This window comes from Gymnoscopelus braueri (assembly GCF_963280865.1).
Source record: "Gymnoscopelus braueri genome assembly, chromosome: 1".
NCBI classification, from domain to species: Eukaryota; Metazoa; Chordata; class Actinopteri; order Myctophiformes; family Myctophidae; genus Gymnoscopelus; species Gymnoscopelus braueri.
The window spans coordinates 59860214-59885896 of record NC_137603.1 but is presented as its reverse complement, the minus strand read 5'-3'; the positions used below and the strand labels follow the sequence as shown (position 1 = coordinate 59885896).

Genomic DNA, 25683 nt, shown 5'->3' with positions numbered 1-25683 from the left:
TATGAGGGTGCTGCTGACTCATCCTTGTTCACTCTACCTTGTGGCTGAATGAGGGTGCTGACTCATTGATTGATTGATTGATGTATTTTATTTACTAAGACATGAGAAACATTCACAATACAAGGTCTAACTGGATAACTCATAAAGCACTACGCTTGTTTAAAATACACACAAATCATGATGATCATCCTTGTTCACTCTACCTTGTGGCTGTAGTGACCGAATAGTGAGGATGGTTTGTGGATGAAATGGATTAGTTGGATTAAGTCAGGGGTGGGCAACATTGATGATGGAGAGGGCCACTATATTTCCACACTCACTCCAGAAGGCCACATTGCATATACTATAGGGCCATTCATTCTATGTCACCCAAAAGTAGCAAAAAAAGCCGATCTACAAGCTCAAAACGCGTCGCAGTGCGATGCGTTTTGAGCTATTTTTGAATTTGAATCCTGAAAAGTAATTTTTTTATTTATTTCAAATGCATTTAGTTATACTTATGTTAACTTTATTAACTTAAATACAGTAGACATAAAAAAGACAATAGCATTTTAATACTAGTAATTAAGCTACTAATATAGACTGAAGTAATTAAAGCGGGTCATGTTTGCATTTGGAATTGTAACAGCTGAAATCAATAATTTGTATTTGGATATTAACCTGTGGGCCGCATTAAGTGAAGGTGGGGGCCGCATGTGGCCCCCGGGCAGCCAGTTGCCCATGTATGGAGTGTTGCTCCCCTACATGGGAAAGAGCAGGAAACCAGTGAATGTGGTTTGTTTATAGCGGTTATCCCAGAGGGTGGCGTTCTCAGGCAGAGCCATGTGAACCACATCTCCCTGCTGTAGCTCTACGATCAATGCGTTAGACAAACGGACATTTGCAACGTCCATGTTGTGGCTGTTCCCCAGAATCCTCACTCCGTTATGGTACAGTCTCACGCCCATACGCTCATTATCACTGCCGTCATAGGCAGTGAATGTGAAGTAATACAGTCCTCTCCATGGAGCAGTGAACACACCTGCATCACAGAGCAGAGCAAACACACATTCAGTGGTGGAAAAAGTACTCAAATGTTTTACTTAAGTAAAAGTATCGATACTGCAATGTAGAAGTAGTGGTACTCTGTTACAAGTAAAAGTCCGTAACTTTTACTTGAGTAAAAGTACAAAAGTATTGGTATCAAAATGTACTTAAAGTACAAAAAGTAAAAGTACAAAAATGTTTGAAAATAGCAGATCTACAAGCTTACAATGCGACGCGTTGTGAGCTTGTAGATCTGCTATTTTCAAATAGCCTAGGTATAAAATAGGGCTAAAGTGGTTAATGTATGTTTTATAATATAATAATCTAGTAATCTATATCTGCAAAGTAACTAACTAAAGTTTTCAAATAATTGTAGTGGATTAAAAGTACAATTTTTGTCTCTGAGATGTAGTGGAGTAGAAGTAAAAGTATAGAAAATTGGAAACATTATGTCTGGATCCCCTTAGGGGGTTCCAGGGGGTCCCCAGCAAAATGATTGATAGTTAGGAACCAAATGGACCCTTACAGGTCTGTAACTCTGAGAGGGTCCATTTGGTTCCATTTGTACGCTCTGCATGGGGGTCATTGGGCCCAATGCATATCAAACTGGGGTCCCCGACATTAATGTGTACAGTGTGTACATTGATAGAGTTTGTGTATAGGTGAGAAGGGTCAGTACCTGTATTTGGGGCATAAGCCTGGCCGATGTTGGTCAGTATGTTTTTGAACATCAGTGTGGTTTCAGTGTCGAAGGGTCCCACCGATCCTGCTTTTGTCTGCAGTCCAGCAGAGAAAGCCACCTTTCTGTCTGTGAACACATAGGAGAACATTTCACTTTGAAGTAATGGTGTGTTCACCATGTTTGAAGTCACTGGACTGTTGAAGAAACAACGTTCAGATTATTATTATTTTTTGTTTGTTTTTTGAAAGTTCACCCGAGTTCTCTGTCTTCAGGGCTGCCACGTCATTCTGCAAGGCTGTAAAAACATGAATTGAAAAGCATACATTAATTTAAATAATATATTTCAAAAATACAAATAGAGTGAGGTTGCACGTTAAAAAAGATACAAGTAATATAATTCTCAGCAGAACCATCTATTAAAAGTTTATGTGAGATGAATTCACCTGAGCTCTGTGTCTTCAGGGCTGACACGTCATTCTGCAAGGCTGTAATCACATTAATTAAAGGTTTTACATTCATTGTTTATATAGTAAATATAAATAGATCGAGATCACGTGTCAAAAAGACAACATACACATCATGTTATTCTCAGCAGAAACATAGATAGTAAAGTTTATGTGAGATGAATTCACCTGAGTTCTGTGTCTTCAGAGCCGACACATCCTTCTGTAATGCTGTAAACACAGGAATTGAAACTCTTATAGTCATTTAAATAACACATTTATATAGTAAATATAAATAGATAGATAGATCACATGTCAAAAAGACTGGATACACATAATGTTATTCTCAGCAGAAACATCTATTAAAGTTTATGTGAGATGAATTTACCTGAATTCTGTGTCTTCAGAGCTGACACATCCTTCTGTAATGCTGTAAACACATTCATTAAAACTTGAATTACAATTTAAATCAAATCAAATAAACAGAGCAGGGCCACACAATAAGGAGACCATGAAAAAGACAAGGATCAGGGGCCGGGACGTGTAATGATGCAATTTTCTGCATGACATAATATATTCAAAGACTTTGGAAGGATTCTTTTTATTCATAAAACTTCACTAAATCACAGTTTCTTTTTTAAACCGGGAAAGCATCTGTGTCATTTTAGATTTGAGCTATATAGGCTTACAGTATATAGCAACATACATTTTCAGGAAAGTCATAAGGATTAAGAACAGTGTTTTAGAACAGTGGTTCTCAAAAAATAGAAGAATCTACAAGCTCACAGTGAGTCTCTTCGTGCCTTGCTTGCTGCTATTTTGAACATTTTTGAAAAATCTTGAAAGTGTTTGAATTTTTTTTTTTTTTACACAAATCTTCTCTTCTGGGGGTCCCTGGCACAAAAAAAATCAGATGTGGGGGACCACAGAATTCACCTGAGTTCTGTGTCTTCAGGGCTGACACACCATTCTGTAGTGCTGTAATCACATGAATTAAAACTTTTATATTCATTGATTTGAATATTTTTATACTAAATATAAAGAGATTGAGGCCACACATTTAGATAGTTCACCCAAATAATTACTTTTTTCCTATGGATTAGTCACCCCATGGAGACTTGAATTCATGGATATATATTTTTTTCTTCTTGCATTTCTAAGTCAATACTTTGATTTACCGGTTCCGGTAGGAGATACAAAGGAGACTCTTTGTGTCTCCTACCGGAACCACTGTCGGTCATCAAATTATTGGCTTAGGAATGTAAGAAAAAAAAATCCATGAATTCAAGTCTCCATGGGGTGACTAATCCATAAAAAAAGTCATTTCGGGGGTAAACTATCCCTTTAAGAAGAAAATGAAAACTGGATACACATAATGTTATTCTCAGCAAAACCGTCTATTAAAGATTAATTCACCTGAGTTCTCTGTCTTCAGGGCCGACACGTCATTCTGCAATGCTGTAAACACATTAATTGAACGTTTTACATTCATTTAATTCATATTTGTAAATAGTAAATATAAATATAGAGCGAGGTCACATGTCAAACAGACAGGATACACATCATGTTATTCTCAGCAGAAACATTGATTAAAGTTTATATAATTCACCTGAGTTCTGTGTTTTCAGAGCCGACACGTCATTCAGTAATGCTGTAAACACATGAATTAAAACTTTTATAGTCATTTAAATCAAACAAACAGGGCGAGGAGACACTGGATCTGGGGTGTAATGCAACCACAACTTCTGATGGGGGACGATTAGAGGGAACCATCATATAAAATGTTCAAAATAAACAATATAATAGTAGTCTACTGTAAAATTCAATAAATAAACAAATAAATAAATCGCACTCCAGATTTTTTAAATATGGAATAGAGTCAATGGCCGTGATGCCACTGGTCTAGATGCACAACATGTCTTGTCAAAATGTTATTCTCAGCAGAGCCATCTAAACATAAAACAAAAAAAATCAGAAATGTACGTTTGGTAGAATATTTCTCTGTTGTAACAATGATTCTTGGCAATAACTTTCATACTGTTGGAAAACCTATCTATTTCTCTTATAAAGGGGGTCCCTTTGTAAGAAACATGCATTTGTGGGATGAAAAAGAAAAACATCATCCCAGAAATGCAATAATGTCCTTACAAATAGGGCACCATTTAGATTAAAGGTAAACAAACAGTATAAAACGTATTGCCAAGAAGAATAGCTACAACAGAGAATAATAATATTTATGTTTATTGAAGTTTATATGAGATGAATTCACCTGAATTCTGTGTCTTCAGAGCCGACACATCCTTCTGTAATGCTGTAAACACAGGAATTGAAACTTTTATAGTCATTCAAATAAAACATTTATAAAGTAAATATAAATAGATAGATAGATCACATGTCAAAAAGACTGGATACACATTAATGTTATTCTCAGCAGAAACATCTGTTACATCCCATGGTATGTACTGTATATAATGTGTCCTGTCCTATCCAAGTTTAGTGTGTGATGCCAGACAACTGACTGTGTCCTGTTCTATGCAAATCTAGTGTGCCATTCCCGACCTATGATTGGCTGATGGCATCCAGTTCTCTGTCCATTCCATTCGTCCGTGGCTCTCCAGCATGGTGGGCCAATCAAAGAGCACCTTCAGCTACCATGTGGTCGATTGGTGGGGACATCTCAAGTTAATGTGGACCAATCATGACTTGTCTCATCCTCCATATAAGCTGACTGTTGTTCATGTGTAGAAAAAAGACTCTCCTTGCATCTAGGCATGTCCAGGTTTGGACATGCTGTTTCTCTCAGGTCCAGGTTTGGACATGCTGTTTCTCTCAGGTCCAGGTTTGGATATGTTATTTCTCTCAGACCATGTTTGACCTTATGACAAGGGTAGGCAAGGTAAGATTGGGGAGGCTACATTCTGCACACATGTAGGGTACCTATATGCTGTCTAGAAACACTAGTAAGAGGGTATGTGCCAATTTTGTAAGTCTATTTAGTATAGTAAGTTAAGTTAGGTTTATTTTGGGTTATTCCCTTATTTCTGTATTAGATTAGTTAGGTAAGCTTTAACACACCTGAGTTAGTTTAAAGGTTTTTTGTAATCACTGGCACTGCCCTGCCTCCCTACGTCTTGGTCCTTTCTGAACATCCATTATCTTGTCAAATCACCTTAATGTAAATAAATCACTTTTCTTTGCACCATACCACCGTGTTTTGTTACTCCCTGTGCCCTAGACTCATAACAGGGTCGTAACACATCTATTAAAGTTTATGTGAGATGAATTCACCTGAATTCTGTGTCTGCAGAGCCGACACGTCCGTCTGTAATGCTGTGTAAACACATTCATTAAAACTTTAATTATAATTTAAATCAAATCAAATAAACAGAGCAGGGCCACACAATAAGGAGACCATGAAAAAGACTGGAGCAGGAGCCGGGACGTGTAATGATGCAATTTTCTGCATGACATGATATATTCAAAGACTTTGAAAGGATTCTTTTTATTCATAAAACTTCACTAAATCACGTTTGTGTAGCTCAGTAATCTTCCACTTTGCATTAGGGCAAATACTGTACCATTTATTTACATCACTTCACGTGCATTATTTGTGCTGTTATGGTTGTGCCTGCATATGCTGTTGAACAACTTTTGGAAGAAACCAATCCTCTAGTCCAGTGGCTCTCAAACTTTTCATGTCAAGGACCCCCAAAATTATATGTATTTTTGTTCCAGGGACCCCCCGAGAGGCAAAGATTTGAGTTACAAATGTTGCCTTTAAAAAAATATATATATATTCAAAGATTTGCGCAAATTTTCAAGATAAAAAAAAAATAGCCAAAGTATACAATAATGGTTAAAGTGGTTGAAATGATTGTGACACTATATTAACTTATTTAGCTGGGGACCCCCTGGTACCCCGCCAAGGACCCTTGGGGGTCCCCGGACCCCACTTTGAGAACCAATGCTCTAGTCTAGGGAAAGAGTGTGTGACGTTTTGGGGTATAATCAATGACATAACATGATATAAAATGCTCATAACACAATATAATAGTATAGCCTGCTGTGAAAATGAATGAATGAATGAATAAATAAATACATACATACATTAATACATAAATAAATACAATTGCTCCCTCAGTTTCACCTGACACATCATTCTGTAAGGCAGTAATCACATGAATTAAAACTTTTACAGTCATTGATTTAAATATTTGTTTATACTAAATATAAAGATTGAGGCAACACATTAAGAAGAAAATGAAAAAGACACTGGATACACATAATGCTATTCTCAGCAGAACCGTCTGTAAAAAAAATGAATTCACCTGAGTTCTCTGTCTTCAGTACTGACATGTCATTCTGCAATGCTGTAAACACATGAATTGAACGTTCATTTAATTCATATAGTAAATATAAATAGAGCGAAGTCACACACATGTTATTCTCAGCAGAAACACTGATTAAAGTTTATATAATTCACCTGAGTTCTGTGTTTTCAGAGCCGACACGTCCTTCTGCAAGGCTGTAATCACATGAATTAAAAATTTTACATTCATTTAAATAACACCTTTATATAGTAAATATAAATAGATCGAGATCACGTGTCAAAAAGACAGCATACACATAATGTAATTCTCATCAGAAACATCTATTAAAGTTTATGTGAGATGAATTCACCTGAATTCTGTGTCTTCAGAGCTGACACATCCTTCTGTAATGCTGTAAACACATGAATTAAAACTTGAATTACACTTTAAATCAAATCAAATAAACAGAGCAGGGCCACACAATAAGGAGACCATGAAAAAGAACAGTCCCATTTCACAAATTTTCAAATGTATACAAATCTTTTGAAAATAGCAGATCTACAAGCTCACAATGTGTCGCATCGCGGCGCATTGTGAGCTTGTAGATCTGCTATTTTCAAATGGCCGAAATGCATATAGGGCTGAAGTGGTTAATGTATGTTTTGTAATAATAATCAAAATCTACAAAGTTACTAGTAACTAAAGTTTTCAAATAATTAAGTGATTTAAAAGTATAATATTTTCCTCTTAGATGTAGTGGAGTATAAGTAAAAGTATCGAAAATTAGAAATACTTTAGTAAAGTAAAAGTACCTCAAAATTGTACTTAAGTACAGTACTTAGTTACTTTTCACCACTGGTGTTGAAGATTACACCGAAGCTGTAGCCAGCATTGTACGCATACAGTAGGCAACCTGTTTGTTGTTGCACCACTTTTGGAATAAACCAATACTATGATAAGGGAAAGAGTGTGTGACGTTTTGTGGTATGATCTATGACATATCTAGCCTACTGTAAAATAATAATAAATCAACAAATAAATAAATAAATAAATACAATTGCCCCCTCAGTGTCAATGGGCATGAAGCCACTGAACTGGATACACATAATGTCCTTCTCAGCAGAATCATCTATTAAAGTTTATATAATTCACCTGAGTTGTCTCTCTTCAGGGCTGACACATCGCTCTGTAATACTGTAATCACATTCATAGAAACTTTTAGAGTCGTTTAAATCATCTCAAATATAAACAGAGTGAGGTCACACATTAAAGGAGCACTTCACCCATTGTCAACCTTATCTTCATATAGTTGGCCCTCACTAGTGCTCATAAAAAGATGCCACAATTTCTACACACCTGCCTACCAATGACATCATCGATGGAGATTATAAGCTAAGCCATCTTAATTATAATTAGGGTTTCTACTCCTCGGTAGTGTTGATTTTGACACCAAATTCTGATTTAGTTTTAGTCATAGTCGTTTCAATAAAATTCCATTTAGTTTTAGTCATATGAAATGTTTTAGTTTTTGTCTAGTTTTAGTCGACTAAATATCATAAGATTTTAGTCGACTAAATCAGTTGATTTAGTCGACTAAAATGTATTTTGGCGGTGCCTTGATGGCGTCGTAATGGCTGATTGGTTGCATGCTGAAACTTGCATGCTGAAAATAGCCGCAAGCTCACAACGCATCGCAGCACGACGTGTTGTGAGCTTGTAGATCTGCTATTTTCAGAGCGCAACACCCGAGCGCAACAAAACATAAAATGACTTGTCTTTTAGTTCTACTGGATCTCTTCTCCTCTAGTCCCTCCCTAACATTTTAGTCTAGTTTTTATTTGTTGAGTAGTAGTAGTTATTTATTTAGTCTTAGTTTTAGGCATCATAGCTTAGTTTTTATTTTGTTTTCTTCAGTGAAAAAAGGTAGTCGACGAACATTTTTCGTCATAGTTTTAGTCGACGACTATACTTTACTGATCGAGGCATGACATCGAACCTGGGACCTTCAGTTTCCGAGGCGGGCTCTTTAACCATTCCACAAGGTTAAAAATTGATGAAATGCTCCTTTGATAAAAAAAATGAAAAAGACTGGATACACATAATGTTATTCTCAGCAAAACCATCTATTTAAGTTTATGTGAGATTCATTTACCTGTGTTCACCATCCACAGAGCTGACACATCATTCTCTAATGCTGTAATCACACATTCATTGAAACATTTGCATTAATGTAAGTACTCTTTTTATACAGTGAATATATAAACAGAGCAACGCCACACGTCAAGCAGAGAATTAACACGATTTGAAGGGACAAATAAGAACCCCTTGTTTGACAGTGACAAACATCAAATGTGTGTTGGAGTTGTCAAATATATTTTGCAGCTGACATACTTGTCCAAACCACCTGTTAACCAGTGGTGGAAAAAGTACTCAAATGTTTTACTTAAGTAATAGTATCGATACTGCAATGTAGACATACTCTGTTAGAAGTATAAAAGTCCGGAATAAAAAATTTACTTGAGTAAAAGTACAAAAGTATTGGTATCAAAATGTACTTAAAGTACCAAAAGTAAAAGTACTAAAATGTTTGAAAATAGCAGAGAATACAAGCTCACAATGTGTCACATCGCGACGCGTTGTGAGCTTGTAGATCTGCTATTTTCAAATAGCCTAGGTATAAAATAGGGCTAAAGTGGTTAATGTATGTTTTATAAAGTAATAATTTAAATCTGCAAAGTAACTAGTAACTAAAGTTTTCAAATAATTGTAGTGGAGTAAAAGTACAATATTTGCCTCTGAGATGTAGTGGAGTAGAAGTAAAAGTACTGAAAATTGGAAATACTCCAGTAAAGTAAAAAATACCTCAAAATTGTACTTAATTACAGTACTTGAGTAAATGTACTTAGTTACTTTACACCACTGCCTCCTGTTAACATAAAATAAAATAATAAAAACTTGATCACAAAAAAAAACAGAAAATGAAAACGATTGAGTAGGCTACACACATAATGTTCTTCTCAGTAGAAACATCTAATAAACTTTAATGTTACCTGTACTCCTTGTCTCCAGTAGAAACATCTAATACACTTTAATGTTACCTGTATTCCTTGTCTCCAGTAGAAACATCTAATAAACTTGAATGTTACCTGTATTCCTTGTCTCCAGTAGAAACATCTAATACACTTTAATGTTACCTGTATTCCTTGTCTCCAGTAGAAACATCTAATAAACTTTAATGTTACCTGTATTCCTTGTCTCCAGTAGAAACATCTAATAAACTTTAATGTTACCTGTATTCCTTGTCTCCAGTAGAAACATCTAATAAACTTTAATGTTACCTGTATTCCTTGTCTCCAGTAGAAACATCTAATAAACTTTAATGTTACCTGTATTCCTTGTCTCCAGTAGAAACATCTAATAAACTTTAATGTTACCTGTATTCCTTGTCTCCAGCCTTTCAATCCTGTCGACAGCCTTGGCCAGCTCCTCCCAGATGTCTAACTGGTCTCCCTGAACCACCACTGTCCTGGACAGACACAACAGCACCACCAGGTGGAGCAGCAGAGTAACAGCAGCCTTCATGCTTGTGGTGGATGAGAATGTAGCAGACACAGGATGGTTCAGCTTTATATACTGTAGCTCAGCACAAGACCAGTGGTTCTCAACCTGTGGGTCGGGGTCCCCCAGGGGGGTCCAAGGATGACAGTAAAGTGACAATGTAAGGACTTTTAAGACCTTTTTAATACCAAAGAAAAAATATAAGAAATGAAAAGAAAAGAAAAAAGACCATTACTGCATCAAAAGTAATCCACAAACTATAAAAACTGGTCAAACCAAATGGTCAAATAATGTAAGAAAGAGGCAAACATTTTGGGAATAGCTGATCTACAAGCTCACAACGCCTCGCGTTTGTAGATCAGCTATTTTTACAATATTTATCGGTGGAACTGAGTCAAACTAAATTTAATGCCTCAACAATTCCAAGTGCTTGTCAGGGGGGTCCCCACTTAGTTCGAATAACATTATATTGGGGGGGGGTCACCAGTTCAAATATGATTATATTGGGGGAGGGGGGGGGGTCCCCAGTTCATATATGATTATATTGGGGGGTCACGGCCTGAAAAGGTTGAGAACCACTCGGTCACGAACACTCCGTTTTGTACCCGACTTCTATCAGCGTTTGTGGGAACGCCTGCTGCTGTGCGTCCTCCTGCACGAACCTACAGGCTTCAGTAAACGTTTTTATCTGAAAAAGGTGCCACGTAATCACCCCTGGTCGGGATCACTGGTGGTGAAGGTGGTGCCAGAGATAACAGCCTGGACATTGTGTGAGCCTGGCAGCTCAGTCAGTGTCTGGTGGGTGTGGCTTCAGCAGTGATGGAAAAAGTACTCAAATTCTTTACTTAAGTAAAAGTATCAATACTGCAAAATAGAAATACTACAAGTTACAAGTAAAAGTCCAGAATTCAAAATTGACTTGAGTAAAAGTACGAAAGTATTGGCATCAAAATGTACTTAAAGTACCAAAAGTAAAAGTAGGCTACTAAAATATTTGAAAATAGCAGATCTGCAATCCCACAACGCGTCGCGATGCGGCGCATTGAGAGCTTGTAGATCTGCTATTTCATTTACTATGACACTATGGCACATTAGGAGTCCACTAGGACAGTGGTTTTCTAACCTTTTATTTTCAAGGACCCCCATAACTCTGTGTGTGTTTGGACAAAAATGTGACTACAAGCCAGCATGGCGATGATCCCTGCATGCAGGACATGTGGTGCCAACATCAACCCATGATGAAGTTCAAAGGTCAGAGAGGGTGGGTGCTGAAGGCCCTTGGCAGGAGGCCATGGATGCTGTCTTCCTTTCGGTAACCGGAACGCTCGCCCCAAAACACACTCGCCCCAATTTTCTTCGAGGACCGCTCGCCTCCAGTGGTTCTTGTATTCTTGTATTCGTTTTACTGAGGTTAAGGTTAGGAATAAGTTTAGGCCCTAACTGCTGGAATTGTAGGAGTTGAGGACATTTAGTTTGACACCACATATAAAATTTGCTGTCACAATAGCCAAACTGGCGTTGTGAGCTTCTAGATCGGCAATTTTCACAATGTTTACCTCTTTCTTACGTAATATTGTTATGGTTCAGCTTGTCCTCGTAGCAGCTACAGTACAACTATTGGTCTGATCCCCAGTGGTTGAAAAAGTACTCACATTCTATACTTAAGTAAAAGTACCAATACTGCAATATAGAAATACTCTGTTACAAGTAAAAGTCCAGAATTCAAAATTTACTTGAGTAAAAATACAAAAGTATTGGCATCAAAATGTACTTAAAGTACCAATAGTAAAAGTACTAAAATGTTTGAAAATAGCAGATCTACAAGCTCATAACGCGTCGCGATGCAACGCGTTGTGAGCTTGTAGATCTGCTTTTTTCAAATAGCCTCGGTATAAAATAGGGATAAAGTGGTTAATTTATGTTTCATAATATCATAATTTATATCTGAACTAGTAACTAAAGTTTTCAAATAATTGTAGTGGAGTAAAAGTACAATATTTGCCTTTGAGATGTAGTGGAGTAGAAGTAAAAGTACTGAAAATGGGAAATACTCTAGTAAAGTAAAATGTCCTCAAAAGTGTACTTAAAGGTAGGGTAAGTGATTTGCGTTGGTTAAAATAATTGTTAAATAGCTCTATATTCTGATAGTACTCATTGCTATAGAGTGTATGTTCAGTATTAGGAGTCTCCTTGTCTCTCCACCTCTTTATTAAACAGAAAATGCATTTTCGTTTCATTTCCAATTTTATCCAACCAGGACAGAGAACTCAATCAGGATACAGATTAAACAAGTGAAATTGGAAGTGATGACACTAAGAAATGAGCAGGCAAAATTGGAACTGGAACACTATACAAATTAAGCTTAAAAATGGGTACTTTCTCCTGATTGGCTGAGATTTTGACACCTACCGAAAAACGTATTTTCTGTTTATTAAAGAGCTGGAGAGACAGGGAGACATCTGTTACTGAAAAAACACTCTATAGCAATGATTACTATCAGAATATAGTATTTTAACCTTTTAACAAAATACTTTTTGTTTTAACCAAAAAATATCACTTACCCTACCTTTAAGTACAGTACTTGAGTAAATGTACTTACTTTACACCACTGCTGAACTACCTTACCACCAACATGAGTGTTATTGTACTTCTCCCCATGATATCATCTACATTAAAGCATAACCATCACCACCTAGAATATTGTGTCGACTTCTTATTGCCTCATCAATTACTGATTGATCCAGAATTCCACGACAAAACAAAGTGTAGAGACAGACATATATAATAGGGTGAGTAATCCCCCCACCCAGGTGTCCAGGATTCCCCACTAATGAGGCTCTCCTGAGCCCAAGGCAACCCATTTTGTTTGACTCGGTTCCACAGATAGATATTGTGAAAATAGCAGATCTACAAGCTCACAATGCCTCGCAGGGTGAGGTGTTGTGTTTCTTATATTAGACAAGTCATATCAAAACTTGACTATTGTAACTCTCTCCTTACTGGCCTCCCGGCATTTGCACTCAAGGTGATAAATGGATACTCTCTCCTGATTGGCTGGAAGTTTGCAACCGACCTGAAAATGTCTTTTCTTTTATTGAAGAGCTGGAGAGATGGGGAGACTAATCGATTTAGTTAGATAGATGAATGAATTCAAACCATTGTTTCAGTTGTAAAGCGTATCGGATATCGTCCATATGAACCTTAATTCAAAAACACTCACGGACGAAAGGCTGTTTTGCGCAAATCAGCATAATACCTGTATAGGTATGATGCGATTCCCGTTGCACCCGTTGTCATAGTATCCGTTGCACCTGTTAGGGGCCAGTCTATGATGTCATTACCATGATGCCATATTTATGACATCAGGGATCTCCCTATATGGGCATAAAAGGGACAACGACATATTGTGTTTATATGGGGATTTGCAGATTCATCTATTGGAGAACCACTGATTCAACTTACTTCAACACGCAAGTTTGAAGTCAATTGGTCAGACGGTTTTCGAGATGCGCGAAGGATAGATACACAGATACACAGAGCTTTTCCAAATCTATAGAAGGATTTATGCATGTGTGTGTATTTGTGTTATGTGTGACGTCAGACAGATTCCTGGTGTGACATCACAAGCGTTGGTCGATTCCTTATTAAACAGTGGCACAATGTTGCACTGCAGACAAATCACTTGTCCAATAATGAATCGATCAAAGCCAATAAACGCCAGATACCCTGGTAATACAAAGCCATCAGGGCATCCTCCCTCGGGAGATTTCATACCTCTGGGGGCAAAAGGCTATGGTGGAATGCCCAAAGCACCTTCTGTTCTGCAGCCCACAACATTCAGACCCTATACTGCCACACCATCTGGAGGGCATCCACCCTCGGGGGATATCATAGCTCTGGGGTCAAAAAGTCAAGGTGGAAGGTTCAAAGCACCTGCTGTTCTAGAAACCACAGGCTTAACAGCTGCCGGTCAAAGAAATATGTATTCCCTTCCTTCTTTGGGCATATCCACCCTAGCCAAACACCCCAAGCTATCCCCTGCACCTCCGATGAAGGCAGCACCCGTAGGCTTAACAGCCAACAACCGTAAAAGAACAGCTTACTCTTTCCCATCTTCTGTGTTAAACACTCAGGCCAAACGCCCCAAATTATCCTCCACACTTCCAGGGATAACCCTGGGCCAGCTCGCTAATGATGCAGCTTGTAAGTACAGGAGGGTGATGATATCACCCTCCATCAGGGACCCATCAGTGGTTCCTATTCAAGGTCCCCCAGCAGTGCCACAAACTGACCTGGTCCAGTCCAGTGAGGGATCATTGGATGTTCTCTCTGTCCAGTGCCTGTGTGGACTCCTTCTCCCCGATGCAGTGGATGACAGCTTGCCGGTTGAAGTTGAGGATGAAGCAGAGAACCAAGAGCAGAGAGCCAAGAAGAGCCAAAGGCAAGAAAACCAAAGGCAGCTTCTCAGAAGGCTTCGGAATATGTTGTTGGGCCCTAAGGCTGACAAGCAGACAACATGTGAAGTGCTGGACTACTTCCTGCAGAGACTCGGATCCTCTCAGGTGGCATCAAGAACCCTAGCCATGAAGGGCTTGTCTTTGGTGCTGACTGAGGGAAGGCTGAGAGATGGAGAAAAGCAGTGGGATCAGCTCATGGAAGAGGACTCTGCAAATGCTAAGCTCTTACCTGGGTACCAGTGGCTTCTGCAAGATCTCCCAAAGCTTCCCTTGTTTGACACTGTGAGAGGCATGACATCCCTTGCACTGCAGCAGGCCATTCACATGGAGCTGGATCCACAGACTATCAGTGCCTATGCCATCTACTTGTCCCAGCATGCACCAGTGGAAGAGCAAGCATCACATACTGACCTGGCTCTGAACGTGGCCCGGCTGATCGTTGAGCGCTCCACCATCACGAACAGCATGTTTTCCAAGCATTCCTGTAGGCCCAAGTCTGATGTCGTGCTCTCCGCTTGTCTAGCCATCTTCTCCACCTACATCAATAGGATTAGGAAGACCAAGAGGATGAGGAAGACCAAGGATGCAAAGGACATCTATAGCTGGTCAGAATCTCAGGACCAGGTGGTGTTTTTACACTGGACTACAGGAGAGACAGCCACAATGCATATCATGGTCATCCATGCTATAGTCCTCCTACTGACCCTGGGTCCGCCTAAAGGAGACACTGACTTCTACAATCTTTTGAACATTTGGTTTCCTGACAAGAAGCCTCTCCCGACTGCTTTCCGGGTTGGCACCTCAGAAGAGTCCCCTCTGCTGCCCAATTGGCTGAAGTTGAGGATGATCCGATCTGAGGTTTCTCAAATGGTTGATGCAGCTCTGCAACGCCTGGAGCCTCAGCCTCAGCAACTGCTAATGTTTGTTCAGTCCTTTGGCATTCCGGTATCCAACATGAGTAAACTACTGCAGTGTCTGGATCAGGCTGATCCACATACCCTGGAACAGAACATCATGGACAAACAATACATGACCAACCTGGTGGAGGTGCAGCGTGAGCGAGGTGCCACTGCGGGGTACACTTTCCTCACTCTACTGAGCAAGAGTGCAGAGAAAACTCTGCCTCCACACAGAAATGCTGCTGAAGTGAGTAAGGCCAGAGTTGCCATGGAAGCCCCTCACAGTTCTGTTAAGACAAGCACAGCCAATCAAATTCCTGTGATCGGGCCTAAGGATAATCTCACTTGCATGATGCTTCAGATATTCTCTTTAAAGGTAGACCCTCGCTGGCAGACAGCAGACAGGTCCTCGCACAAGGTAGCTTCCAGGTGTCCCAGCCAGCTTTCCCTTGCTTTGCAGCAGGCTCTGACAAAGGAGCTGCTCCGCGCCAAGCAGGGTCACATTCAGCAGGCTGGTTTGACCTTTCGCCTCCTACAGGCCATAGAGACCCTACTCGCCTCTGATGACTCGAAGGATATTGTCTTGGCAATGCACCGCAGCCATGCCATCTCCTGTCCGCTGATGCACCAGCTTCGCCTCTACCAACGACTCGTCTCTCAGGACATTGCTTTCTCCTCACTGTTCCCCAAGGTCACTGAAAGGATGATGACCAGGTTAGAGAACCTCACTGTGGAGGCTGGGCCACTACATACCCTGCTCAAATCCTTTGCTGTTGAATTTAATCACAAACACAAACGTAGTGATACTTACAGAAGTGTACATAAAGGTTTCCTTCATTTGGCGGAGACTCTGGCAAATCGCAGCGACACTGAGGTGCCTGTGAGGACCATCATAGCCATGCTAAGGGAAGGTCAGAGATGCACTGCAGAGGCCGAACTCATTGGCAAAGTGTTACAGGGCCTGATGGAGGTGAAGTCACCCTATTTGGAGGAGCTGCTATCCCTGCTAATGACTAATAGTACACAGAATGGGACAGCTGGCCCTGTTGCCATGGTCATTTCACTGCTGCTCCAGGATTCTGAGGAGCGATCTTTGATAAAAGACATGGATTCTAATAACTCTGAGGTGACAAAAACAGGACTGAGCTCAGGCCTGTTGATTGATTGGCTCGAGCATCTCGACCCAGAGGTTACTTCGGTCTGTCCAGACATGCAGCAGAAGCTGCTGTTTGCTCTCAACAAAGAACGTGGCACACCTTCCTATAGACCGTACCTTCTGGCTCTGCTGGCTCATCAGTCCAACTGGACCACTCTACTGCAGTGCATCAGTGCTCTTCTCAGCAAGCAGAGAGACCAGAGACTGGACCCTTCATCTGTCCTGGAGTTCATGTGGGCCTGCACCCATATCCCACGTATCTGGCAGGGCCATGGCCAGAAAACCTTTAAAAAAAAGGACAAGTTTGTCCTGCAGCTGAACCCAGAGGAGCTCATCAGTCTTGTGGACTTGATCCTATTGGAGCCAGAGCACCGCGGACACAACTCCTCCCATGACACCTTAAACGACCAGGCCTCTAGTTCTCTCATCCAGTCCAGACTGCCACTCCTTAAGTCCTGCTGCAGTGAAAACTTGGAAAATATCAAGAAAGTATCAGAATACCTCATTAACTGCACAAAGAAATCGGGGGACAGCGCAATGAGCAAGCCGAGCCAGATCCTGCTGCTTCAGATCTACCTGCACTTCCCTGAAGTCATTCAACACGTGACCCTACCTTATGACATCTTGAACAGTGGGGCGGTGGCAGCAGATAGTAGTACCTGCAAGCTCGATGGCTTAGTCCATCACCTGGTCACATTGCTCGCTGATACTGAGACTGCTGAGAAATGTATGTCTGATGCCAACCTTGCCTGTCGGAAGGTGGCACAGTCCCATCCTGTCATTTTGCTCAGACACCTACCTATGATCGCAGGGCTCCTCCACAGTCACCTCAACTTCCAGGAATTCCAACAGCAGAACCACCTGACGTTCTTCACAAACGTACTGGCCATCCTGGAGGTACTGCAGCCATTTGTTTTCCACAGTGACCACCGGAGGGCACTGCAAGACAGCCTTCTCTCATTCATGAAGATCATTCAGAACTTCAAAAGCTGCTCTCACTTGGACTTCATCAATAAGTTCTTGCAGTTCACGCAGAAGTACATCACCAAGGATGAAGCTGCAGCCATTCCGTACCTTCAGAATCACTCTGACATCTTGCAGGGTCTGTGTTCTAAGAACCCAAAACTGGTCCAACTGAAGTCTCTTCTGGTTAGACTCAACGTGCCTGTGAAGAGCTCCTCAGAGGTTGCCACTGATGATGACAGGGATGATGACTCATCCACAGGCTTTTCAGTTTCTTATAACCCATATGAGGGCTACTAAAAACAAGCCATTATTTAGAGGTGTAATACACTCTTTGTGTATCTTAATGGAGGTGGTGGTGACTGGTGAGTCTGGCTCAATCATTTGTGATGTCTCGGCATTGTTCAATATATATGCGTATATCACAAATCAGCCATTGCTACTCAGCTGATACTTGCTCTGCCAATCACAGTTCAACCCATGATGCTGCTAAGCTCACATTAGCACTTTAGCACATCCTCACCGCTTTAACAAACTGCACACCAAGTAACCTGCTATATCCTATATACAGTAGCTACAATGCACAGGGAAGACCCTGTCTTTTTTTTTATTTCCAGGACGCTCCATTAAATCAATAACCCAAAATGAAGACTTTTGTTCATGTTATGACTCACAGGGTATCCAGGGGTATAAAGGAATAAGTAACATATAACATATTAAGTGTCCGGGTGAAAAGGTGTTAATCATGGCGTAATTTCTGTTTGTATTAAAGAAAAGCTAGAACCAAAAGAAAGACTTGACTAACTACCAAGTGTTGAAACAATTGTCCCCAAAATATACAAGTGACACCGCCTCCGTATCTGTTGTATATGTATATACATAAGGCTCACCACATGCTTCACAGTTTTTATCTGCTGAGGTACGTGATTGGTCGTTTTTTATGGTTAATTATTTTATAATTGATTAGTTTGGTTCACATGGTTCTATTCTTTTTGAAATATGAATACTAAGACAATGCACTGCTCTCTGCATTCTAGTATGTGGTTGTTTAGCCTACCTTGCTTATTGTAAATCTCTCTGGATTAGAGCGTCTGCTAAATAGGCTACCTAAATTGTAGATTGTAATTGTTAATTGTGTGACGGCTGCATATCAGACTGAACATCTGGAATTAACCTTTTTCTCAGAAACTGATGTTGTACTGGAAGTCAACGGCTGTCAAATTGGGCTGAAACCTCAGCCAAATATGTAGACGACCGACAATGTCATTATTCTCAATATCATGAACAGTATTTATACTCATGTATATAATGTTTGGATGGATATGCTATGTGTAAATATGTAGATACTTTGGTGTTCTTTCTTTTTTCCCCCTTTGCTTTCTCTTTATGGAAACAATCAAAAACAATGAAACTTGCACAAAAACGAATTTCACCCACTGTTTAAACCTGTAAACCTGTGATGTGACAATAAAGATGATTCTGAGACTGGCGACTTGGTGTCTGAGATCCACATAAAAACCACCCTGCTATTAGACCCCATTTTGTTTTTCTCTTAAATATGATTGCTGTTAAGAAAATCAAACAAGCAAGCGACTTTTCTGCGACATTTATGGTATCTATTTTAGCCCAATTTAGTGACTGTCTCCTTGATTACAGTATATATTAAAGGTGTGTTATTTACTCTCCCCCAAATCCCGACACAAACCTACCAACCCCTCGTCCCTCAATGGAGAATCACGTTGAAATTGTTTCACATGTTGATTAAAGAACCACTGTCTTGAGGACCTGCTATAGCTATATCCTTAAAGCATAAAAATGCAAGAACTGTTGCCACCAAAGTGTCCAGATGCAGACACACCAGAGAAGACAACAGCATCAGACATGCACCAGAGACATGAGACTATCCTCCCCCCCCCCCCCCCTTAAATGTATGTTTTGTAATAATAATCTAGATCTACAAAGTAACTTGTAACTAAAGTATACAGAGAAATTGAGATACTAATTGAGATTATTTCATCACACACATTTATTTCAACCGGGCTCATTTTATCAACCACAATCTACAGAGTGATTAATTCTAACTGTACAATCACCATTGGTTTCATTTTTAAATGACAATTATTTGAGTGCATGCATGCAGGTGCATAGGGGCATGAGGGGAGCTGCCATGCAAAAGCCACAATTGTAACCTTGAATCAGCTAGTTGTTCTTTTTGTTATATTTTCCCTAGACAATGACTAGTGTTGTGATGGAAATATTCTCTCACTTCATATCTCATGTGCTTTCATTGTCATTTCACTCTCTCTCTCTCTGTCTCTCTCCCATGCAGGCATGTGCGCCCGCAGTGTAACCTTGAATCAGCTGATGCCTTCAGTGAACATGTAAAAGGATATTATTATTCTATCTTAGCTTTTCATACTCTTCCCCTGTTGTGCAGGGGGGATGTAGAATGTCTGGAAGTTTGGGAACCACTGGTTGAGAAGTTAGTTTAAAAATATAGCAGTTTTGTGAGTAAAGCTTTGCTGAGTTAGCAGTGGCCCGGATCGAACCCATGACCGTGTGGTCAAGAGGCGAGAGTTCTACTGTCTGAGCTACCCCGACATGCACTGTGCAGTGTACATAATCATATGGATAATATTTATAAGTAGGAACCATGCACAAAGCCCCAAGAACCTCAAAGTGAATATACATTGCTATTTTTTCCCCCTATGTTGACTATTTTATTCTTGATTTATTATTTCGTTGCTGTTGTTGTTGTTACTGCTACTACAATGTGGAGGCACTAAAACCAAATAATTGTATGTACTTGTCTACTGTATATGTATGCAACAATAACAATCTTGAATCTAAACTATAACTATAAATACTGTAACATCCTATAATGATCTAAAGGTTAGATCATTAGATTATAGGATGGTTTAGATTCTAAACCATGTAACCAGGGGTCATCACCATGCCAGCTTGTGATGGACATTTTGATCAATATTTCATTTTTGTCACGGACAGACAAAATAACTGGTCAATGATTTTTACCAGAAACACAAATGACTAGCCAGTGCCAGTAGTCTCATTGTAGGTATGAGATATATTTAGCCACTGCCTTTTCATCTTATGATCGCTAATTCAAATAATGCAAAGAGAATAAGTCAATAGTTTAATATGAATGAAAAAAAGATAAATTATGAAAAACATGTTATGCACATCAAACAATAATACAACAAATATTTATGGGATACTGATGATTTATATAGAAAAAATGCTTGAAATTTCAGTTCCTAACTTTATTTTTCTCAGTTCCCTGTCTGCTGGAAATGTTTAGTCAAATGGTTTGTCTGCAAGTGTCTTCCCAAGTTCCCTTTCTTCACCATCAGGTTGCTCATGATTATGGAAAACAACAAAATAAGCTACCATAGTTATGCAGACGAATATACATTATCACTAGAGGACTATGGTCCAATACAACCATTGAGTAAATGCATGGAATAAATCAACAATTGGATGTGGCATAATTTTCTTCAATTAAACAAAGGCAAAACTGAAATAATCGTTTTTGGAGTGTCATTCCAAGTTCCCTTTCTTTACTATCACTGCATAGTTGCTGCTATTCATTTCCCCAAAAATAATTGGTTGTATACTATGTTTATACTTTTGTCTCATGACGTCTGTTCCCAAACTCATTCTACTGATGTCTCGTTTCATTAGTTGTGGTTGAAAAATACTAGTAGCTTAATAAACAGGTAACACACCTGTACCATTGATATGCTGTCAGGGTCAATCCATGTGTTGATTCTCACTGCCCCACTCATTTGTTGGGGTTTTGATTCAAACCAGCAAACCTGAGCATGGTTGGACGGTGGACGATATGAATGCATGTTTTTGTCAGGATTTTCAAATTGCTCCACAATGGACGAGTTAAACTTGTTTTCTGTTTGTCAAGATACTGTGGTTTCAAGAGTTGTGGTTTCCGTTAAGGTGAACAAGTATTCAATGTTGATGAGAAAGTCTTAGACCATGCTTAGGTGTGATGTAAGGTATGCCAGTGGAACACAATGAAGGGCATGACAGGATTTAAAAGGATGCAGTTTCGCAACTAGAGAGCCCTATTGTGAACACAAAATAAGAGCCCTTGCATCAAGGGCTCTTAATTGTGATCAGAGGTGAGCAAGCTTTTAGTTTGGATGTCTGATGGTGATTGCAGACCCCTAGGCTGCAGATCAAGGGTTTCCATGGATTATGGCTGTGGTCTGTTATTAGTTGTTATTGTTATTATTGGACACTTTGAAACACTTTCTCTCGATTGATGAAAATAACCTTTACTTGCCCACTTCTGCCCTACTATAGCAAACAGCTCCTCCTCAGCAGATGACATGCAATCTGTTTTGCTCATTTCCTGCATTTTTCACACATGTACTCATTCACATAACATTGACTTTATTTCATTGTCTGGCCACACCTCATACACTCCATTAAGTCTTTCAAAATAAAAGGATTGAAAGCTAATTTTTCAGGGAATTATAAGGCAGCTATTAGCAAACATTACTTCTAGCTGTCTGTCTTGTCTTGCGTGAAGTTGCGTCCTCACCTGATGCAATAATGCAGGCTACGGGTACCTATACAACAAATCTCCTGCAACATGTTAATAGCATGTCATCCCGACACTTTACGAGTCACCAAAATCATTCAAATAAATATTGAAAAAAATCTGAATATTTATGATAGATATGTACACATTTTAACCAAAATAAAAAATGCACCACGGACATTGACAAGTCTTGCCACTGACACGTTTGTCCGTGTAGGGACATGTTAATGATCCCTGTAACATACAATAAACACACATTTCAATGTTTTTCATAACAATGGTAAGGTAGTTCTAATTTCAAACATAAATATTTCTCTCATAATAAACAATAATGAGCTACACGTCAATAGCCAAATGTAACTTTTAAATGCCAAAAATAAAAGTATTACATCTTACATCAAATTAAATTAAATTCAATCCCTTTAAAACATCTAAAACAACAAATACCTTTGAGGAGCGCAACACTAACTGACTACTTTTTTTCTCCATTCTCTACAACCCCTGTCCCTCCCCCTGAACTATCTAACCAATGTTAGCCCTGACTTAATATTCCACCACACCCCCATCCAATGAAAACAAGACAGCATACCAGGGAAACTAAATAAATTGAGAGTTGAATTTGTTCTCGGCATTACAAGATTTTCTGACAGCAAGTTTCAGAATGAAGGGTTCCGGTGCTGTGCTTGTTTTACTGTTCTGTCTGTCTGGGGCTGTGGCTAACCCGGTTGAGGAGAGAGAGAGCAATGTTGAACCAGGTAGGGGAGAACGGGGTAAGATGAGCCGCCGGGTAAGTTGAACCACCCCCTGTATCTTTAAAACTATACACATGAGTGGTCATGTGACCTTAAAATCAGGACACACCCATCATTTCTACCTGGCAGTGAAGGGGAGACACACATGGGCACTGTGGTAAGCATATTTTTACATAAAAAAGTGTTTTGTGCTGGTCAAAGTTAAATTTTTACTTTTCTGGTATAATGATGTTTATTTTAAAGCAAATGTACCCAGGCCTAAACTTATATATCATGCATGTTGGTGATATTCTTATGTATGAAACCATGTGAATCATTTAACTAAAGCTTAGCCTGAAGCATTAAGCTAGCCAGATTTGTCAAAATGGTGGCCATGGGGCAAGATGAACCAAATGCCTTGGGGTAAATTGAGCCAATTATCCTAATATGAATCACCATTCATATTTTTTATTATGTCTTTTCTTCTCAAATTATGCTGTATGACCTTTCATTTGGATGAATACACTCATTTAAGAGAAGTTTTCAATATTGTATTAACAATTGCAAATATTAAAAGGTTCTGAATAACAAACATTATTTAATTAGTTTTATATTGTTTACATACCATTAAGAACATAAATAAGACCATTTGCAAAAGGGAAATGTGTTATTAAATTATTGTTGATACGTGAATACATTATTTGTTCAAGTTTAAACTTGAAAATGCAAAATATCATATGGGTAAATTTACCCCTTGACTAGGATCAACTTACCCCTTACCTGGGGCAAATTGAACCACATGACCACTTTTTTTTGAGAATCCATATTTTTACAACCATTTGTCATAGATGCACACTCATTATTTCAATTGATGGAAGACATCTTGAAGTTTTAGTAGATGCTTAGATTTTACTTCCATCTAATTTTTCCTTGCCTAGAGGTCAACATAAGTAAAAAGTGGTTCATCTTACCCCGTTCTCCCCTACCCCCACGCCACCTGGCATTGAGGCTGAGCTGAAGGAGCTGAGACACTTGGTGACGAGCATGGAGGCCAGGCTGGCAGCCAGCGAGGGAGAAGCCAAAGAGCAGAAGAACTTAGTGACTGATCTGCAGGCGGAGTTGAGCTTCACCAAAAATGAGATGGAAGGTATGGCAAAAGACAAAGCAGGTTACGATGGCGCGTCACTTTGTGCCGTGCTATGAGCTTGTAGTTCTGCTATTTTTGGAAAATCTTGAACATTTATGCAAATCTTAAATCTTATGTTTTTTAAAGCAAACATTTCTAACTCAAATTTGCTTCTGGTGGTCCATGGCACAAAATATTTTGAGATGGGGGTCGGCGGGCAAATACATATGGGAGTCCTTGACATGAAAAAGTTTGAGCACCACTGATATAGCAACATAAGTTTTTCAGAAAACTGTTAGGATTTAGAAGATATAATCGGCCTCGGGTCTTAATGGGTTAAGATATTTTACTTTAACATACTGTACAAATGTAGACATTTCTCTGTGATATTTTTCAGAAATGTCTGTCAAGTTGGAGGACCTTCAGACCAAACTAAATGACGATGAGAACGAGGGAGAGGACTTGGCAGAAGAAGAAGAAAGAAAAGGTAATTTGAATGTTCAGTGAATGCAGGGGAGACAAGATGAAGGCAGTGTTGAAAAATAATGTCTTTGTTAATGATTTTAGAGCTCAGAAAACAGATAGTTTTGATAATGTAATTTACTACATTTTTGATCCATATAATACACATGAGAAAGTTTACCCATTCAAATGAAACTAAGATTTATGATCGACTTAATGGCAATTTTGTGTTGATTTCAGTCGACCTTGATCAGCTTTCCACCACAGAACTGTGGCGGAATGCCAGTGATAATCAACTGAAGAGACAGAAGAGACAGACTAGAGGTATTGTACCTTCATTTTCTCATTTTTTATATTTGCAATATTCTATTCTCATTGTATTGTATCTATCTATCTATCTATCTATCTATCTATCTATCTATCTATCTATCTATCTATCTACAGTATCTATCTATTTGATATATTGGCATGATAGTGTTTTATAATACTCCCATGTTGACAGGCATTCCAATGGTGGCCTTCTCTGGTGCTTTGCGTAAAGGGCAAGTTGGACCAAATACTGGTGAGAACATCCTGGTCTACTCTGATGTCAAGGTTAACATCGGCTCCGCATATGATCCATTTACAGGTATGTGGAGAATAAGTAATGTAAATTTAAAAAATCTATTTAAAAAATCAATTATTATATCACCAACTACAGTATTTCCCTAGGTTACATACATAAAAAGAGAAACATTACATTAAGCTAAATCAATCTTCAACTGTATGTTTCCCAATGAAATCATCAAGAGACAGGATGTGATGAGAGAAGTTTAATGCCATTGGTTTTAATTAAGTGTCACGATACAATGCACAATATTGGGTTCACAATCTAGATCCAATATAACAATACTAGTCCAACATTGCCCATAACTCGCTGTGGTTGAGTCTGAGTTAATTATACTGTACATTTAATGCACACTAAGAAATAAAACTAATTATTTATTATAACAATAATAAAGAAAAACATCACATGGATGCAACTGGGACGTATCAGCAGTGTTGTAGCCTGGGGTCGACGGGTGTTTCGGGTCTCGCAACATACACCCTCGCCCAGGTGACCCAGCCGGGGTTGATCAGGCCCCCGACTTACGTCCCAGTAGCTACCCACGGTCAGTCCTCTTAGCGCAAGACAGGGCCACTCAGTCCGCTTCTCTGGAACTACTCTGCCGGGGCTGGGGGAGAGGAGAGGCTCAGGCACGTGGAGGGACTAGGGCTCTGTGGATGGCCTCCTTCGTCTCACCAGGTC

General features: G+C 39.3%; 1 protein-coding gene and 2 long non-coding RNA genes across 3 annotated transcripts; 2 read left to right on the top strand and 1 right to left on the bottom strand.

Moving 5' to 3' along the window:
- Positions 1-1749: 1749 nt before the first annotated feature.
- Positions 1750-3618, bottom strand: LOC308089573. The gene is made up of 3 exons (XR_013933523.1): positions 3568-3618; positions 2152-2193; positions 1750-1834 (listed from the first exon to the last, which is right to left on the bottom strand). It is a non-coding gene; the product is annotated as an uncharacterized lncRNA (long non-coding RNA).
- A 10093-nt stretch (positions 3619-13711) lies between these two features.
- On the top strand, positions 13712-17794 carry LOC308089368 (integrator complex subunit 1-like; the record flags this gene model as incomplete). Its single annotated transcript, XM_080434050.1, has 1 exon — positions 13712-17794. One exon carries the CDS (start codon positions 13712-13714, stop codon positions 17792-17794), a length of 4083 nt encoding a protein of 1360 aa, XP_080290176.1.
- A 6052-nt stretch (positions 17795-23846) lies between these two features.
- Positions 23847-24704, top strand: LOC308099772. The gene is made up of 3 exons (XR_013934384.1): positions 23847-23954; positions 24331-24420; positions 24636-24704. It is a non-coding gene; the product is annotated as an uncharacterized lncRNA (long non-coding RNA).
- The last annotated feature ends 979 nt before the right edge of the window (positions 24705-25683 follow it).